Genomic DNA, 16224 nt, shown 5'->3' on the forward strand with positions numbered 1-16224 from the left:
TCTAAAATGTGGTGTTTTCATCCCTTTTGGTCAAATCTGAGCCTTCCACAGCCCCTCAGCACACACAGAGATAGAAATTTCATGTAAAAATGCAGGATTTCAGGCAGGTATCATTGAATAACTCACTTCCTCTCAAACCACAACACTGTGTGCACTACTTAAGCTGCTTTTTGAAAAGTGCTACCAGAAATTGTCATTAAAAATCACCTCGGTTTGGTCCATGCTCTGACTGCCACTTTTCCCCATTTTTTTGGGAAGTTTGCAGTCCCCAACCCAAAGGGAATGGGGGGCATTTCATGGTTTATCTCTGTATTCCCAAGGAGGGAATTGCCAATGCCTTCAGGAGGTTTTCATCTCTCCTGAGTCAATGGCCAAAGGATTGATTTGCACAAAATCCCTGTTCCACATCTCTAGCATGGGCAGCAATATGAGCACCAATCTTTTCTTCTGGAATTCATGGCTATTGGATTAGTTCTCCTAAAATTCCTGCAAGGAATTTCAGTTGTAGTGACTCCATTGAGATCTCCAGACAGAGAATTAAAATTTCATTTTTCTGTAAGGAAAATAACACAGTCCAAAAGTGAAAGAATCCTAAACAAACCACCCCCAAACCCCCAAATTTATTTAAATTCTTAATTACAGTTTGACTTGGAGACCTCAGGAGGCAGTTTTAGGAAATGCTCCTTCTTTCCATGTCTTAGCAAAACAAAATGTTTTGCTGCAAAAAGTGGTGTGAGTCCTTCAGAGCTGCTGCTAATGAACCTTTTCCCTAATTAGCACAAGCTTTAGCAAAGGCACACTCCTCTCCTGTCTTATTCAGTTTTATTTATATTTATTTGTATTTCTTTCCAGCTGTATCCCAGCTAGAAACTGTCAGTGCCCCAAGGAGTGCAGGAATGTTTTTCCTGAGTTTTTTTGTTTTGTTTTACAAAAAGCAGGAGTTTGGATTTATGGAATTTTCTTTCCTTCTCCCTTACCCTGGGGCTCTTCTCTGAAGCTGCAGAGCAGGATGCTGCAGCCAAACACCTTTTATTCCATCCAGGCTCCACAATTCCCCTCACAAAACATTCCCCAAATTTTCCAGCTAGGAAACAGATGTTAATGTGTCCTGACATGTGATTTTTAATGAGTCTGAAGGAAGGGGGAGGACAGCAGTGATGAGCAGAACGTGGCCAAGCTGGGCAGGGCAAGACATAAACAGAGCTCTGATGTGAAAACCATAATTTTGTATTCTAACCAGCACTTTAAAATAATAAAATCAAGCAGGCGTTTTTTTCTCCTGCAATTCCCACAATCTGATTGTAACATCATCGTTTTCTGCTCTTTTTTACTCCATTTACTTCCCTTTCCTCAGGGAAAATTGCAGGAGAAAATAATGGCAAGAGGTGGGAATTGGGAAGGTCTGAACTGCACATGGGCCTGGTGAATGTAAATATTTTAATTTAAAAAATTTAAAGATTTAAACCTGATTTAATTTGTTAATGTGGTAAATGAATTGCAAAAGTCACTTCGTGTCTTTGAATGGGAAATGAATTTTTATCATCCTTACGTAACTGTCATTGAAAAATATAACAGAGCTCTGATGTGAAAACCACAATTTTTTATTCTAACCAGCACTTTAAAATAATAAAATAAAGCTGGAGGGTTATTCTGCTACAATTCTCACAGTCTGATTGTACCATCATTGTTTTCTGCTCTTTTTTACTCCATTTACTTCCCTTTCCTAAGGGAAAATGGCAGGAGAAAATAATGGCAAGAGTTGGAATAATGGCAGGAATTGGGAAAGTCTCAACTGCACATGTGCCTTGTGAATGTAAAGATTTTAATTTAAAGAATTTAAAGATTTAAACCTGATTTAATTCATTCATGTGGTGAATGAATTGCAACAGTCACTTCATGTCTTTGAACGGGAAATGAAATTTTATCATCCTTACATATTTTTTATTGAAAAACATAAAACTGCTCCTCCCTGGGTGTCCCAGAGTGTGGATCCCAAGTGACTGATCTGAGAAGGTGAAACCCTGGCAGTGTTTCCCCACAGGGATCACACACACGTGTACTGATGTTTCTTCTGCTCTTTTTCCACCTCAGAATCCCAAATCCATTCCCAGGTACAAGTCCAGGGTCATTTCCCCTGTTCCCACTGTGGAGCAGGAGATGAAGGAGGGATTTCTCACATGGATAAAACTTTTAAGACCTGAAGATTTGTCCTTTGTCAAGTTTCTAGCCTAGGAGGAAAAGAGAAATGGGAGTTTCTCAATTGGGTCTTGAGGAACCCATAAAGGCAAGGAAGGGACTGGAGGGATGCCAGGGGCTCTGTGGGCTCAGAGAGGCTCCTCAGGAAGGCAGGATGAATCTTCAGAAGTGTCCTGCCTGTCAGACAGGGAGAGGAGAAGTGATGCACATCTTCAATTATTCAGGTGATTGGCAGGAGTTTAATTTGGAAGAATGCGAAGTTTTCATAAAAATTTGAAGTTTCCCTTTCACTTGAAATCAGTCTGGGCTTCAGTTAGGCTCTGATGTCCTCCTGCCGAGGGTGGACATAAAAAATTCATGTTGCCCTTCCATTGGTTTCTGAGCATTTGTTTAAAACTCATTGGTTTCACAATGAATGGATCCAGATCCTCAGGGCTCTGAGGATGAGGGAAGAGATGAGGATCTGACTCCATGTTTCAGAAGGCTGATTTATTATTCTGTGATATATATCATATTTAAACTATACTGAAAGAATAGAAGAAAGGATTTCATCAGGGGGCTGGCTAAGAATAGAAAAAGAAGGAATGACAACAAAGGTTTGTGTCTTGGACTCTCTGTTCGAGCCAGCTGACTGTGGTTGGCCATTAATTAGAAACAACCAACATGGGTCAATCACAGATCTACTTGATTTACTTGTTGCATTCCACAGCAGCAGATAATCATTGTTTACATTTTGTTCCTGAGGCCTCTCAGCTTCTCAGGAGGAAAAATCCTAAGGAAAGGATTTTTTCATAAAAGATGTCTGTGACAGCAGGGATTTATTCAAAGGTTCTCCTCAATGGATCCACCTTGGGCAGCACAAGAGCCCAGCCAGGGCTGCACCCAAGATGAACCAAAATGGCCCCAAAATGCACGAGCAGTCATGGGCTCTGTCACTGTGATCAGTTCTGCTCCATTTGCACCTTGCAGTTCATTGTCCCATTCCAGCTTTAGCCTATCCAGTCCCACCCTGCTTGTTTTTCTCTCTCCAGCCCACGGTGTTTGTGCTCCTGGGCTGAGATTGGGATCATTTGTCCTTGGTGCCCAGCTGGAGCAGGAATTGTTTTGTCTCCCTGCTCTGCGCACAGAGCTCACCATCCCCTCATATGAAGCCCAGATCCTAAAGCAGCACAGAACCTGAAAATATAAAAGCCAAAACCTGAGGCATCACTGCCAGAGGCTTCAGCCTTTATCTCCCACTCAGAACCAGCAGCTCTCAAATTCCCTGTGCCACAGCATTCCTCAGAAGGAAATATCTTGTTCAGACTGCATTTGGAGCAGAGAATTATCTAAAGCAAATCTTATCTGAAGCAAACAGCCTGTGCCCAGTGGAGGCATCATCTGGCTGCATCCCCCCAAAGCAGGAGCTCTCTTTTCCCCCCAGAGGATGATACAATTCATCTTTCTGACCTCTCTTATCAACAGGGCTTCATCAGACTCAGTTTCAATTTCTTGGTGTTGAACTCACCAGTTGCTGAGGTGAGAGAGGTGGGGTGATAGTCCCCCCAGAGCTCTTCAGAGCTGAAATTCACACAGAAGGTCAAAAAGGGGCTCATTTTTCTTTTTTTTTTTTTTTTTTTTTTTTTTTTTTTTTTTTTTGTATTTCTGCTAAGCACAATGGCCTCTGTGCTCCTCAGTCCTTTATTTTGGATTGCTATTTTGCTTTAAAACGTCCCAAGTGTAGAACTGGCCTGGCTGGGCACAACTACAGGGAGAATTTCATATGAAAAGCAAATAAATAAAGGTTAGAATCGTATTTTCAGCAAGTGTTTCACTGCAAATGAACAGCGTGAGAGAGAGTCCAGGCATGAAGGAAGTGTGAACATCACTGCACTTGTCCATGTCTGAGTCTCCAGTACAAATGGGAATGTTCATTCTTTTTCATTGCTGGGCATATTTTAGCAATTTGTAGATGTTATGCCACAGAGATTATTTTCACTCTGAATTTGTTGCGAAAACATAAAATCTTCCCAAAATAATGGTTCAAATGAAGTGTAGCTGAGGTGATGACAGGGAGCCAAAACCTCCCATGGCCCAGAGGCTGGGCTGGTGCTTGGCTTTGCAGCTGAGGGAGGTGCAGGTGCTCCCTGCCATGGAAATGTGTGTGCCTGGTGCTCAGTGAGTCCCAGGGCAGTCAGGAGAGCTTTGGGCACATCTGGGAGCCGCTGCAGCGCTCATCAGTGAAGGAACAAGATGCTGGAACTGCTCACCTCATTCTGAGCTCCAAAAATGGATGAGAAGTTGCAGGATAAAAATACTAAATGAGACAAATATTTAGTAGGGAGATCAGCAGAGAAGTTTGGAGGGAATAATTGCCAGGACTTGGAAGTAGGATTTGTCTCTGATTCTCAACAAATCTGTGATCCTTTACTGAATTATTGAAGCTGGGAATTAGGAATCTGCTGGATTTTACAGGGTCCTTTCTTCTTATTGATAACTTGCACAAAAATCTGCTTCAGAGCCACAGTGGGATGGGGATAAAGCAGATTAAGGGATGGGCTGCAGACAGCCCAGGCTTGCCTTGTGTTTCAGTGGGTTAGACATCCAGGTTGGATTGTTACTCTCTCAAGCACACAGCTGTCTCTGCAAACAGTCCCCAAGGAGGGACTGTCAGCATCAATCACCTGCCACTCCTGGAGAGCTGTCAGAGCAGCAGGAACAGCAATATTTATATTTCCTTGGGCTCTGGGGGAAATCACACCTTTCTGCAGAAGGATCTTCCCTTTCTGCAAAGTGATTTACTCTGGTGACGTTTCCAGCCTGGGCAAAGAAATCCTCCTTCACCTTGGCCTTGTCCTTGTCGTGGTTTGAAGTGTGGGATATGATTGTCTGAGACATCTCTGGTCCTGCTCTGCCTTTGCCTCTTTTTATTTTTATTTCTTTTATTGTATTTATTACTTTTCATTTCTTAAATGTGTCTAGCAATCAAACTGCATGGATATATTTTTCCAATGTTCTTTAACAGGGATAGAAGGAGCTGAGATCTGACCACATTTTGGGTTTTTTTCACCCAGGAAACAAACATTAGCATTTTATAGAGTTTATTAATGAGTTCTAATACCCTCTGGAATCTATTAGTATAATTATTATGGAGAAATTGTTCTCAACAATTATTACATGTTTGACATAGTTTTACATGTTTTTTAAAGATTTTACTTGAAAACTGCAAGGGCCTTGCAACAAGTCAACCCCAGCAGTTAGAACACAAGCAAGGATATTCTGATAATCCTCCTAATTCCCGGTTTCTCTCAGGAATAATCTGAGTTGGGAGCTGACTGTTAATGAACAACATTGTTAATGAACTTTCCATTCCTGCAGCCCAGGGTTGTGTCAGTCCTCTGGCTGAGTGGATGGAAGAAACCCCAGCTCTGGAGATCAACTGCAGTGTTTTTTATTTATATTTTCAGAGACTGCATCATGCTCTGCTGCTTGAACAGTGGCACAAGCTTTGTTGCTGGTTTTGCTATCTTTTCAGTTCTTGGATTTATGGCTTATGAACAAGGCGTGCCCATTGCAGAAGTTGCAGAGTCAGGTGAGTTCCAAAAGCAGATTTCTGAGTTAACAAAATTGCCCAGAGGCTGAGGCCAGAGCTCACAGTCTGTGGATGAGATGACTTAATGGAATAACTGCTGCAGGAAGAGTTCTGAACTGTTTTTGTGGCCACGCATTTGTGTGTGAAAAAGATGAATGTTGCTGTGCATAGAACCGAAATCATGAATTCAAGGAGTCACAAATTACACAAGTTTTCTCCAGCTGAGCATCCAGAATGTTGTTCAGCAGAGATAAACTCAGTTGAGAGTGTTAATCATCCTCATCTGCATTCCACCTTCTTTCAATGAGACAGACTGAAATCCACAAATATTTCTTCCTTCTGGAAAAAAAAATGAAAAAGCATATTAAAGAAAAAAAATAAGAAATCAGAAGGGCACACAGGCCCAGATTTATGAAAAATTAACCATCTACAACCATCATTGGAGCTGGGGATCCAATAGAAGTTACTCTACACCTTTGTGGCTGTAACATCCTCAAGCAGAAGAAAACACCAGGAGGCTGCACCCCAAAAAGAAAACACCCAGAAAAGCCCCCCCAAAAAACCCCAAAAACCCAAAAAAACCCCCAAACCAAAACAAAAACAAACAAAAAAACCTTAAAAAATATAACACCAAACCAATGTAATGCTGAGCTGTTGAGGAGGAAAAATGACTCTCATGGAGTTAATCCCAGGAAACCTGCAAACAAGCAGGGCTTCACTGATGCTCTCATGGAAAATATTTATCTTTTCCTAAAATCCATACAACTGGCTTCCACTTTATTATAGGAGCTTGTAAATGCTGCTTTAAATGAAGAAGCAGCAGAGTGTGACAGATCTGCACTGAAGTTACTGCAGCAGGAGCACAGAGTTCTCCTTTACTGGCCTTTGTGCCCCTGCTTTGAAAGCTGGCTGGCTTCATAAAAAGCAGCTGATAAATAAAACCAGAAAAACATGAGCAAGGTGAGAAGGTGCCTTAGCAGATCTGAGAAGTTATCAGTTACAAAAATGTTCTATTTTGAAGGTTTTTCTAAATATGTAGCCGATGTCACACAGCAGCAGCAGATGCACCCCAAAACACAGAGCAGGATGGGAACCAACCTGAAGAAAAATAGGAGAAAAAAAAATTACTCCAGGATATGTTCCTAAGTTATAGATGAAGACTCCAGGATATGTTCCTAAGTTATATAAGGCAATCACAGGAGCACAGCTATGATTTATTCAGGGATGTTTGTAGAGCTGCACATCCACACAAAAAAGGGGAACAGAAAGCACTGGGATGCCTGAAGAGAAGCTGAGCATCCTTCGGCCAGGGTTGTGCCATTTCTGATAAAATTGTTTAGACTATGAGAGATGCAGAGTTTGTCAAGAGTTCAGCCTTGGGTTTAGTTCCTCTTGTCTGCCACGGCAGAAGGATCAGGTTGTGGTGGGCTGACCCTGAGCAGCAGCTGGGCATCCACACTGCTGCTCACTCTCTCAGCCTCCACAGGGGATGGGGAAGGGAGCAGGAAGAAGAAAAGTGAGAAAATGGCTGTGTCTACATAAAACAGTGTAAAAAGTGATGCTGAGTGAGCCCTGCTCACTTTTGGTGTCACAATGCTGTTCTGCCACACCTCAGGCTGCTCTGGAGGAGCTGAACTCCATCTCAAACTCCCACACAAATATAAACTTTTAATTTCTTTACTCCTTTTCAGGACCAGGGCTTGCATTCATTGCTTACCCTAAAGCTGTCACCATGATGCCTCTGTCTCCTCTGTGGGCAGCTCTGTTCTTCATGATGCTCATCTTCCTGGGCTTGGACAGTCAGGTATGAAACAAACACCACTGCAATGAGCTTTAGCTTTTCATTTCCAACTCCCCAAAAGGTGGAAATCACCCCTAAACAGCATCAGCCTGATGAAAGACTGAACCCTAACTCGATTCTCTGCTATTTTAAATCTCAGTTGTGATTCTGGATATTCCTTCATGATTCACTGCAAAGGCTGGCTCAGCCTGACTCTGGCTCTCATTATTAACATGGAAATCAGTCTGAACTTCAACAGGGCTGATTAAAGTTCACGCTTCAGTAAAACACCAGCCCATTCTTAAAGCACTTGGCAATGAATTTTGAAGCTGAATATCAGATAGGGATAATGTAATTTTCTGTGGTGTATTTTTACTGCAAGATACCATAGCAAGGAATGTGCAGTCATATCCTGCAGCAAAGGGGCAGCACAGAAGTCGTTGTCCTTGTGTGACTGTAAAAATTACAAAAGCTGCTCAAAGAAAAATGTGAAATGCCTGAGATTTTTAGCATGCAGCTCAGCCCTTGGCATCACTGGGTGCAGAAAGTTTATGATTCTAAAGCTCAGCAGTGCTCGTTCTGCATGACATTTCCAATCCTTAAATTTAATGTTTTAATAACTGTTCTTTTTAATGATCTAACAGGTTCTTAAAAGTCTTTTTTTTTTTTTTTTTTTTTTTTTTTTTTAAGTGAGCAGTTCCTGGATTCTGCTTTTGACTATTCCAATGTCTATTTTGGCGAGTTTGTTTTTTTTCAGGCATATATGTTTAAAAGCTGATGTAAAATTATATATATGTGTGTGTATATATATATATATATATATATATATATATATATATGTTGTAAATTTCCAGGTGGTGATACTAAAAGGGCTTCTATTTTAATGATAGTGTTGCTGTCTATATGGTGATTAATGGGAATAGTTCTTTATAAGGGAATAAGTTTTAGGAATATGTTGCTGGTACCTAATAGGTTGTTCTGATTCCATTTCCATTGTGTAAGAAGAACACCATGTTTTTTGACTTTTCATAGACATCTGACTAGGTTAGAATTAGTTTGTCTTAGAAACCTTGTTCCAGAGCCCTGACTCAGAAGCTCAGGGCTTTTGCTTTTTTTGATGTTTAAAGACACTGAACTTTGTTAGAGCTACTTGGCTTGGGCACTCAACAGCTCTGGGGAACTTCTCTCTTCTGGTAAATGGAGAGAACTTCCCCCAAACCCTGCTGCTCCTTTAGCAGGTTGGAAGATGCATGGCAAAACTGGCAAAAGTGCCTGGAGTGACATGATCCCAATGAAGGGTTTGTACATTATTTATTCTCATTCAAGCCACATTTGAAAGGTTTAATTTTCATTTAGTCCACCTGCTACAGGGTAAATGCAGTCTGGGATAATATTAGAGAATCCAACTGTTTGAATTTGGTGGAAATCCATAACTTTGGACTTTTTAATTTGGAGATGTTCCCTCGGCTTTAGCTTCTCCTTATGGAGCATCCCCAGGGATCACCGACCCTGTGTGATGAAAACGCAGGAGGATATTTGAAGTGTTAGGTGGCAAATGGCAATGGCAGCAGCAGAGGAGACAGATGTGACTGGATCTTTGCTGTCCTTTGTTGCAGTTTGTGTGTGTGGAAAGCATTGTGACAGCCGTGGTGGACATGTACCCCAAGGTGTTCCGCAGGGGCTACAGGAGGGAGCTGCTCATCCTCGGCCTCTCCGTCGTCTCCTACTTCCTCGGCCTCATCATGTTAACTGAGGTGAGAGCTCTGAGGGATTCACACCCTCGGAACCTGAGAGAAGCAGAGAAAAGAATGATCAAAACAATTCTTATCTCGTTTGCTGTGTCTGTGCTGTGCCAAAGCAGAATGCAATGTGGAGATTGTTCACCCAAAGATGGGGTTTTATTTCCTTGGCCTTTCAGGGCCAAGTGTGTGTGCTGAGACTGTTGGGTGACAGTCACAGGATTCTGTGCAGTTGAGCTGGGTGCTTGTGCAGATTCAGTTTAGATGTAGTCTAATATAATATCGAATAATATAGAATAATATAGTATAATAAAATGTGGTGGTGTTCACAGGGGCCCCAGGACGAGGGCAGAGATGAGAATCTTGACTCCATGTTTCAGAAGGCTGATTTATTATTTTATGATATATATTACATTAAAACTATACTAAAAGAACAGAAGAAAGGATTTCATCAGAAGGCTAGCAAGGAATAGAAAGGAATGATAATAAAATCTTGTGACTCTCAGAGCCAGCTGACTGTGATTGGCCATTAATTAGAAACAACCAACATGTACCAATCAAAGATGCACCTGTTGCATTCCACAGCAGCAGATAATTTTTGATTTTCTTTTCCTCTGAGGCTTCTCAGCTTCTCAGGAGAAAATCCTGGCAAAGGGATTGTTCAGAAAATATCATGATGACAATTAAGTAATTAATTGGCCTTCTGATATCAATGAATGCATCACTTTCTCCCCATGGCCTTCTCCCCCACTTTCTCCCCTGCTTTTCCTGCACTGCTCAGAGAGAAAGAACTTGTGGTTACAACCACCACAGATAAAGCACAAGAACCTTTGCCACAGACAGGAATGTGGCCACAAAATCCTTGAGAGACTGTTCTCAGCTCCTGTGCAACATCTGAAATTGGAAAAGTGGCTTTGTTTTATCAGCTGAGCTCAGGAGATGTTTTAATGAGAAATACACAGCCCAGCCAAGGAAATTCCATCTGCTTTGCACCAGCCAGCCACACACACTGACTGTGGTTCCTGATTGCTCACCCTGGGCAGGAACAACCACATTTTGGATGGAAAGAGCAATAAAGAAGATGAAATAAAGTGAAAAGAGAAAATCAAACCATCTTTGGTTTCCAGATCACCAGGGCATGTCAATCAGTGCAGCTGACTGACACACTGATCATGGCTTCTCCTTGCTTGCCCTGGGCAGGAACAGCCACATTTTGGATGGAAAGAGCAATAAAGATAAAGTGAAAAGAGAAAATCAAACCATCTTTGGTTTCCAGATCACCAGGCCATGTCAGTCAGTGCTGCCAATCTCTGAGCAGAAATTTCGTGTCCCTTCCAACTTGGAATAATTTGGAATTTGGAACATTAATATTTGATTACACTAATTAAATCTCCCTCTCTGATAAGAGATGTGATGCTCTGTGTGAAATAATGCATTGAACAGAAATTTTCTATTCTTATTGACTTTATATTTACCTGTAAATCATTCTTATTCTCAGTGAAATAAATCATTGCTATGCAAAATGGGAAATCTTGGAATAACCCCTCCACAGGGCACATGCTGAACAGAGCACTGAGAGATTTTAAGATATACTAAGAAATATAAGAAAAGAAATATAAAATATGAACTGAGAAGTGAAAGGGAAGCAAGTTGTGCAAAGTGCAGGAATATCCATGCAGGGGTTTTGTTCTCCTTACGTTGTATTGTCTTAATTGGCTGATTTCTAAATTTGCAATTTGTTCAGGTATTTGCTGAGCCATGATGACTTTGCAGTAGAAATTTCATTTTTTTCCTACTTTTATGATTCTCTTCCATCTGCAGAAAGTCAGAAAGTTGTCTGAGATGTAATGAGTCACATGAGCTCCCCAAAAAATATTACATTCCAACTGAGGAGCTCATCTCAAGCCCCTCTTTCCTTCCTTGGAATTCCTTCCCATTGAAATGCTCTCTTGTGAACTCCTGATCCTCATTATTTCAATATTAAATACAGATGTGATAAATGATTGTGTCTCACATAAAAAGTGTAATATTATCCGTATAATTTTAATTATGTCTTACACAAAAAGCATAATATTATCCATAAAACTTTAATTATTTGAACCCTAATGTTATTGATTGGATAATTCTTATTTCTTTTTCTTTGTGACAAATAATAAAGACTTGTTTCAGCCATGTGGCTTCAAGTCTGTAAGCTGCATTCACACTTTTTAGATCACTTTACTCAATTTTTAGTCTCTACACCATCAGAGAGGGATTTTTGTAGCTACAGATTTTACCTTCTTTCCCCACATTTTAATTAAATATTTTACATATTAACAACACAGATACAGAACCAGGATCTGGAGGTCAGAATCACCTGGGGATATCTACAGCTTGATGTGATAAAAAAAAAAAAATAGAGGAAAAAGCAGGGAGGTGGGAGAGCATTTTTGGGGAAAAAAAAAATCAAATTTACTTCTCCCCACTCCAGATTTACCACCCTTAAAGAAGTGCAGATTAAAAAAACAAACCAAGAAATTAAAATTCTTTGTTCAAGAAGGAACCAACTTGAATAGGAAGCTTGCCAGGGAGCCAACAGCTTGACAGTGTAATTAAAAGAGATTTGCTATGAAATATTCCCACTGGTGCCAACCCAGGGTTTTTTTCCCCTTTCCTATTTTCTCTTCCAGGGTGGGATGTATGTGTTCCAGCTCTTTGACTCCTATGCAGCCAGTGGGATGTGCCTGCTCTTTGTGGCCATATTTGAGTGTGTCTGCATAGGCTGGGTGTATGGTGAGTGATGAAAATTGCTCTGTTTTTCTTATCAAAGTTTTCTATTTGCATAAAAACAAAGTGACAACCTTGTACGCTTATGGAATAGGACCTTCCACATTCCTATTCCCCCCAAAAAATCATAAATGCCTTTTTCTCCACAAAGATGCTCACTCTGGATAATTTCATTTTGTAAAGCACCATAGAACTGCAGATCACATGTGCCCAGCTATCCTTGGGTTCACACATGAGCACCTAAATATATTTACATATATAAATTATATTTATATATAAAATAAATACTCTTTGGCTGGGGTTGTTTGCAACCTGATCCCACAACAAAGGGAATAAACCAACTAAGCAGAATATATTAGGTTTATACTTGCCCTGAAGGAAAGCAAAACTCAAGGTGAGGAGGAAAAAGGAGAGTAGGACCAAACAAAATGTTCATATTTTTGTGACAGCTTGTGCCACACTAATGAATCCTCCCTCTCTGATAAGAGATACAATGATCTGTATGAAATGAAAGTTTTATAGCAGCAGAAGTTTTATAGCATCAGGAACTGTAGATCAACCCAGGCCATGAGCACAGGGCAGATGGGAGGGAGGAGTTTTCCAGGGAAAGAGGAGCAGCTTCATCCTTCCCCTGTCTGTATTTCACTGCTTTAAATCTTGACCTGGACAACCCCTTCCATGTGCACTCTACATCTGCTTTTCCTTTGGTTTTGGGCAGGCAGCAATCGCTTTTATGAGAACATTGAAGACATGATTGGGTACAAACCTGTGTCGTTGATTAAGTGGTGCTGGATGGTCCTAACTCCAGGTATTTGTGCAGTAAGTACAGAATGTCCAAAACACTTGTTTTAGATATAAAGAGGGGGTTCTGGAAATCTTTTTTTCTATTTTTGCTGCTGCTAATAGTTGAGAGAAATGCCTGTTGATTTATAGCATGTATTGCAAATAAAAAACACTCTGTAGGATCTGTAAAATTGTTAAATATCTGTAAAATTGTTAAATATTCTGTGAAAAACCTTAGTATGTACAATCATAGGGGCACAAATAATGCCAGGGCCCTAAATGAAGATTTGCCAGAACAAAAGAGATGTTTTTCTCTGTGCTTGGTGCACTTTGTGTGCCAACACACAGCCCAAGCTCCTCCAGACTTGGGCTGGGTCCTTTGCTGCTTTCTCCTCCATTCTCCTCTCTCTTTGGGGGGGAGTGGATATTTTCCAAAGGAGACAAGACATTTTTTAGTTTTAAAAGTAGCAGGAGAGGCCAAAAGCCCATCCCACAGGCATCAAAGAGGGGAAGGAAGCTGGTGCCAGCTCTGCAGAGATGTGGCAGCATCACAGGGACAAAGTTCCAAAAGCAGCATGAGCTGATTGCCCTTAAAACTGAGGATGAGATGCCAAAACCCCTTCCAGCTGTGCAACACTCCAGTGATGGCAACTGCAAACCACAGCAGCTGGGGCACCTCGACATCCAGGCTCCCATTTGCAAACTTAGGAAAATTTCTGACCCATTTGCACCAAATCTGAAATGGTCTCCATACCATGTGCACTCGTTTCACCACTTTGGGGAAAATTACATGGTAGCTTTTCTCTATTTCATACATTGAAATGGTCCAAGCTGCTTGATTAGAAATGGAGACAGATTTTTTAGGGTTTTTGGCAGGATGAAAGCATTGGAACTGCAGATACACACAGTGGATTAAAGCAACTTCAAAAATTTTGGCTTTCATTTTTCATCCTGACAGGCTGGAGAGAACCCAGCTCATGTTATTTAATCACAGCTGGTTCACTGCAGCAAAACTTAATCTTTCCTGCCCAGGTGCTGTTTGCCATCAAAGTGCTGGGTTTATTGTCATCAAGAGGTAAATAGGATTAAACTTGAAAGGTTGCTCGTTCCTGCAGGAGCCTCTGAGATGTGTTATTTAAGCTGTAGGGAAAAGAGGATGTTGCTGGTGGGTTTTTTGCTGTGAGTGAAGAGCTTCCCTCTGCTCTCCCTCCTCAGGGAGCCTGGCCTGGCCTACACACTCAGCCAAATCCTTGTTACACACACAGGCTTTGCCCAGATACCTCTGACAAAATATCTCTGCTTGTTTCAGGGAATCTTCATCTTTTTCCTGGTGAAGTACAAGCCCCTGAAGTACAACAATGTGTACATCTACCCTGACTGGGGCTACGGCATCGGCTGGATGATGGCACTCTCCTCCATGGTCTGCATCCCGCTGTGGATCTGCATCAAGCTCTGGAAGACAGAGGGCACCTTCATGGAGGTGAGAGAGAGCTGCAGAGAGATCAGTGATGCTGCAAAAAGAGCTGGGAATGGGGGGGTATCCTCACCTCTCGGGAGTTCTGCTGGTCAAAGTGACTCTGAGATGTGTTAGGAAGTGTCTTTTCTCAGGCTGGCAGTCAAAGAAGGAGTCAGAGCTCTCCTATTTTCTTTCTCAAGGTTGTTTATTGTTTCTTATCTATAAAATTCTTTCTCAGGGCTGGTGAGGTCCGTCCAGCAGGTCAGACAGAGGCACACTGACTGCCCTCAGGGCGGTGTTATCTTTTTATATTAAAACTACGTGTACACTATTTACCATAACTTCCCAATACCTATCACCTATTTAGACAGTGAGCTTCTACTCTAAACCAATCTAAACGTGCCACCATCACAGCAGAAGATGGAGGCCAAGGAGAAGGAGAAAGGCAGGACATGCCCAGATTCCTCCATCTTGCCTCCTGAACCTCCATTCCAGAAACCCCAAAAATCTATTTTTCACCCCATGACAAACTATTATTCTGCTTAGACTTTTGTGGCTTGCAGATCCTCATAAAAGGTTGGTAATTTTTTTCCATGGGTCAAGATCAAAGTCACAGGGGTCTTGGGCTCTGTGCCAGGGTCTCTGAGCCCCCTGGCAGGGGTTTGAGCCATCCAGGCCAGCCAGAGGGATGTCCTGAGTTCCACAACTCACCTGCACCCTTTGATCAGAACAGCAGTGCCACATCCCTGTTCTCTGCGTTAGGGCTCTCAGCCACTGCTGGAAAGAGAATTCTGCACTTTCTCTGCTTTATTCTGAACTCCTGTTGGGTTTTTTGCTGCCAGTGGTAAACTAACCAATTTAAGGTGCTCTGTCCCAGCATAATTTGTAGCTTAAAATGTTGTAACATCACCCAAATACCTCAAGGTTTGTACCAGCCATTCCCTTTTCCAAGGTTTTCATTGTGCTGCCAGGATTTTCTCCAAGAGCTGCCTTGCCCACATTCCCATTTTCTGGAAAGTTTTCCTAATTTCAGTTCTCTAAATGAGAAACTCAGGTAAATAAAGAGATTCAGTGGAATTTTCTGACATTTGGTGTCAGGTTAGCTCAGGTCTAGGCTGAGGTTGTTGTCAAATTTAAGTTTGGAAGCTGCTCGTTTCTGTGAGTGCTCCAAAGAAAGGCAGTGAAGGAAACAATAGTGGAAGAAACAAAAATAAAAAACTTTTTCAGCCATTTGGGATTCCAACATAGCAGAAAAGCCTCATTTTGCAGACTCTGTTCAGCTGGTTAAACACAGCCTGGAGACTGCCTATCACCCAAATCCCTCAAGGTTTGTACCCGCCATTCCCTTTTTCCATGGGTTTCGTTGTGCTGCCAGGATTTTCTCCAGGAGCCAGGTTGCCCACATTCCCATTTTCTGGAGAGTTTTCCTAATTTCAGTTCTCTAAATGAGAAACTCAGGCAAATAAATAGATCCAGAGATTTGGTGTCAGGTTAGCTCAGGTCTAGGCCAAGGTTATTATCAAATTTAAGCTTGGAAAGTTGCTCATTTCTGTGGGAGCTCCAAAGAAAGGCAGTGAAGGAAGCAACAGTGAAAGAAACAAAACTACAAACCTTTTTCAGCCATTTTGGGTTCTAACATTGCAGAAAAGCCTCGTTTTGTCCACATTGCAGACTCTGTCCAGCTGGTTAAACACAGCCTGGAGATTGCCTAGGAAATCTTTACTGGATAGATAAACTAAAACTGAATTTTCCATCATTAAGTTGTCTCAGAGAGTCAAAAAAGGAAGTCTGCACAAATCTAAACATTAAATATCTCCTCAATTCACTTGTCCCTGCTGGTGAGAAGACTTTGCTGGAGCTGCAGCACTGCAGACAGGTCGTTATCTTTTCCCTGCCAGGATGACAAGAGGATTCTTTGAATCACAGCTGGGAG

At 41.6% G+C, this 16224-nt stretch overlaps 1 protein-coding gene across 5 annotated transcripts in view; it reads left to right on the forward strand.

The window, feature by feature from the left end:
• SLC6A11 (solute carrier family 6 member 11) overlaps positions 1 to 16224 on the forward strand; it is a 107929-nt gene that overhangs the window by 87106 nt on the left and 4599 nt on the right. For all 5 annotated transcript variants that reach the window (XR_009115053.1, XR_009115055.1, XR_009115054.1 and 2 more), the window contains exons 9-14: positions 5643 to 5767; positions 7459 to 7571; positions 9164 to 9301; positions 11956 to 12058; positions 12771 to 12871; positions 14145 to 14315. Coding sequence is in view for 2 of the 5 variants with exons in the window: in XM_058031808.1 (XP_057887791.1) it covers positions 5643 to 5767; positions 7459 to 7571; positions 9164 to 9301; positions 11956 to 12058; positions 12771 to 12871; positions 14145 to 14315 (751 nt within the window). In the remaining 3 variants the exon portion in view is untranslated. The remainder of the gene's footprint in view (positions 1 to 5642; positions 5768 to 7458; positions 7572 to 9163; positions 9302 to 11955; positions 12059 to 12770; positions 12872 to 14144; positions 14316 to 16224) is intronic.

Source organism: Melospiza georgiana, chromosome 11, assembly GCF_028018845.1.
Source record: "Melospiza georgiana isolate bMelGeo1 chromosome 11, bMelGeo1.pri, whole genome shotgun sequence".
Classification (NCBI taxonomy): Eukaryota; Metazoa; Chordata; class Aves; order Passeriformes; family Passerellidae; genus Melospiza; species Melospiza georgiana.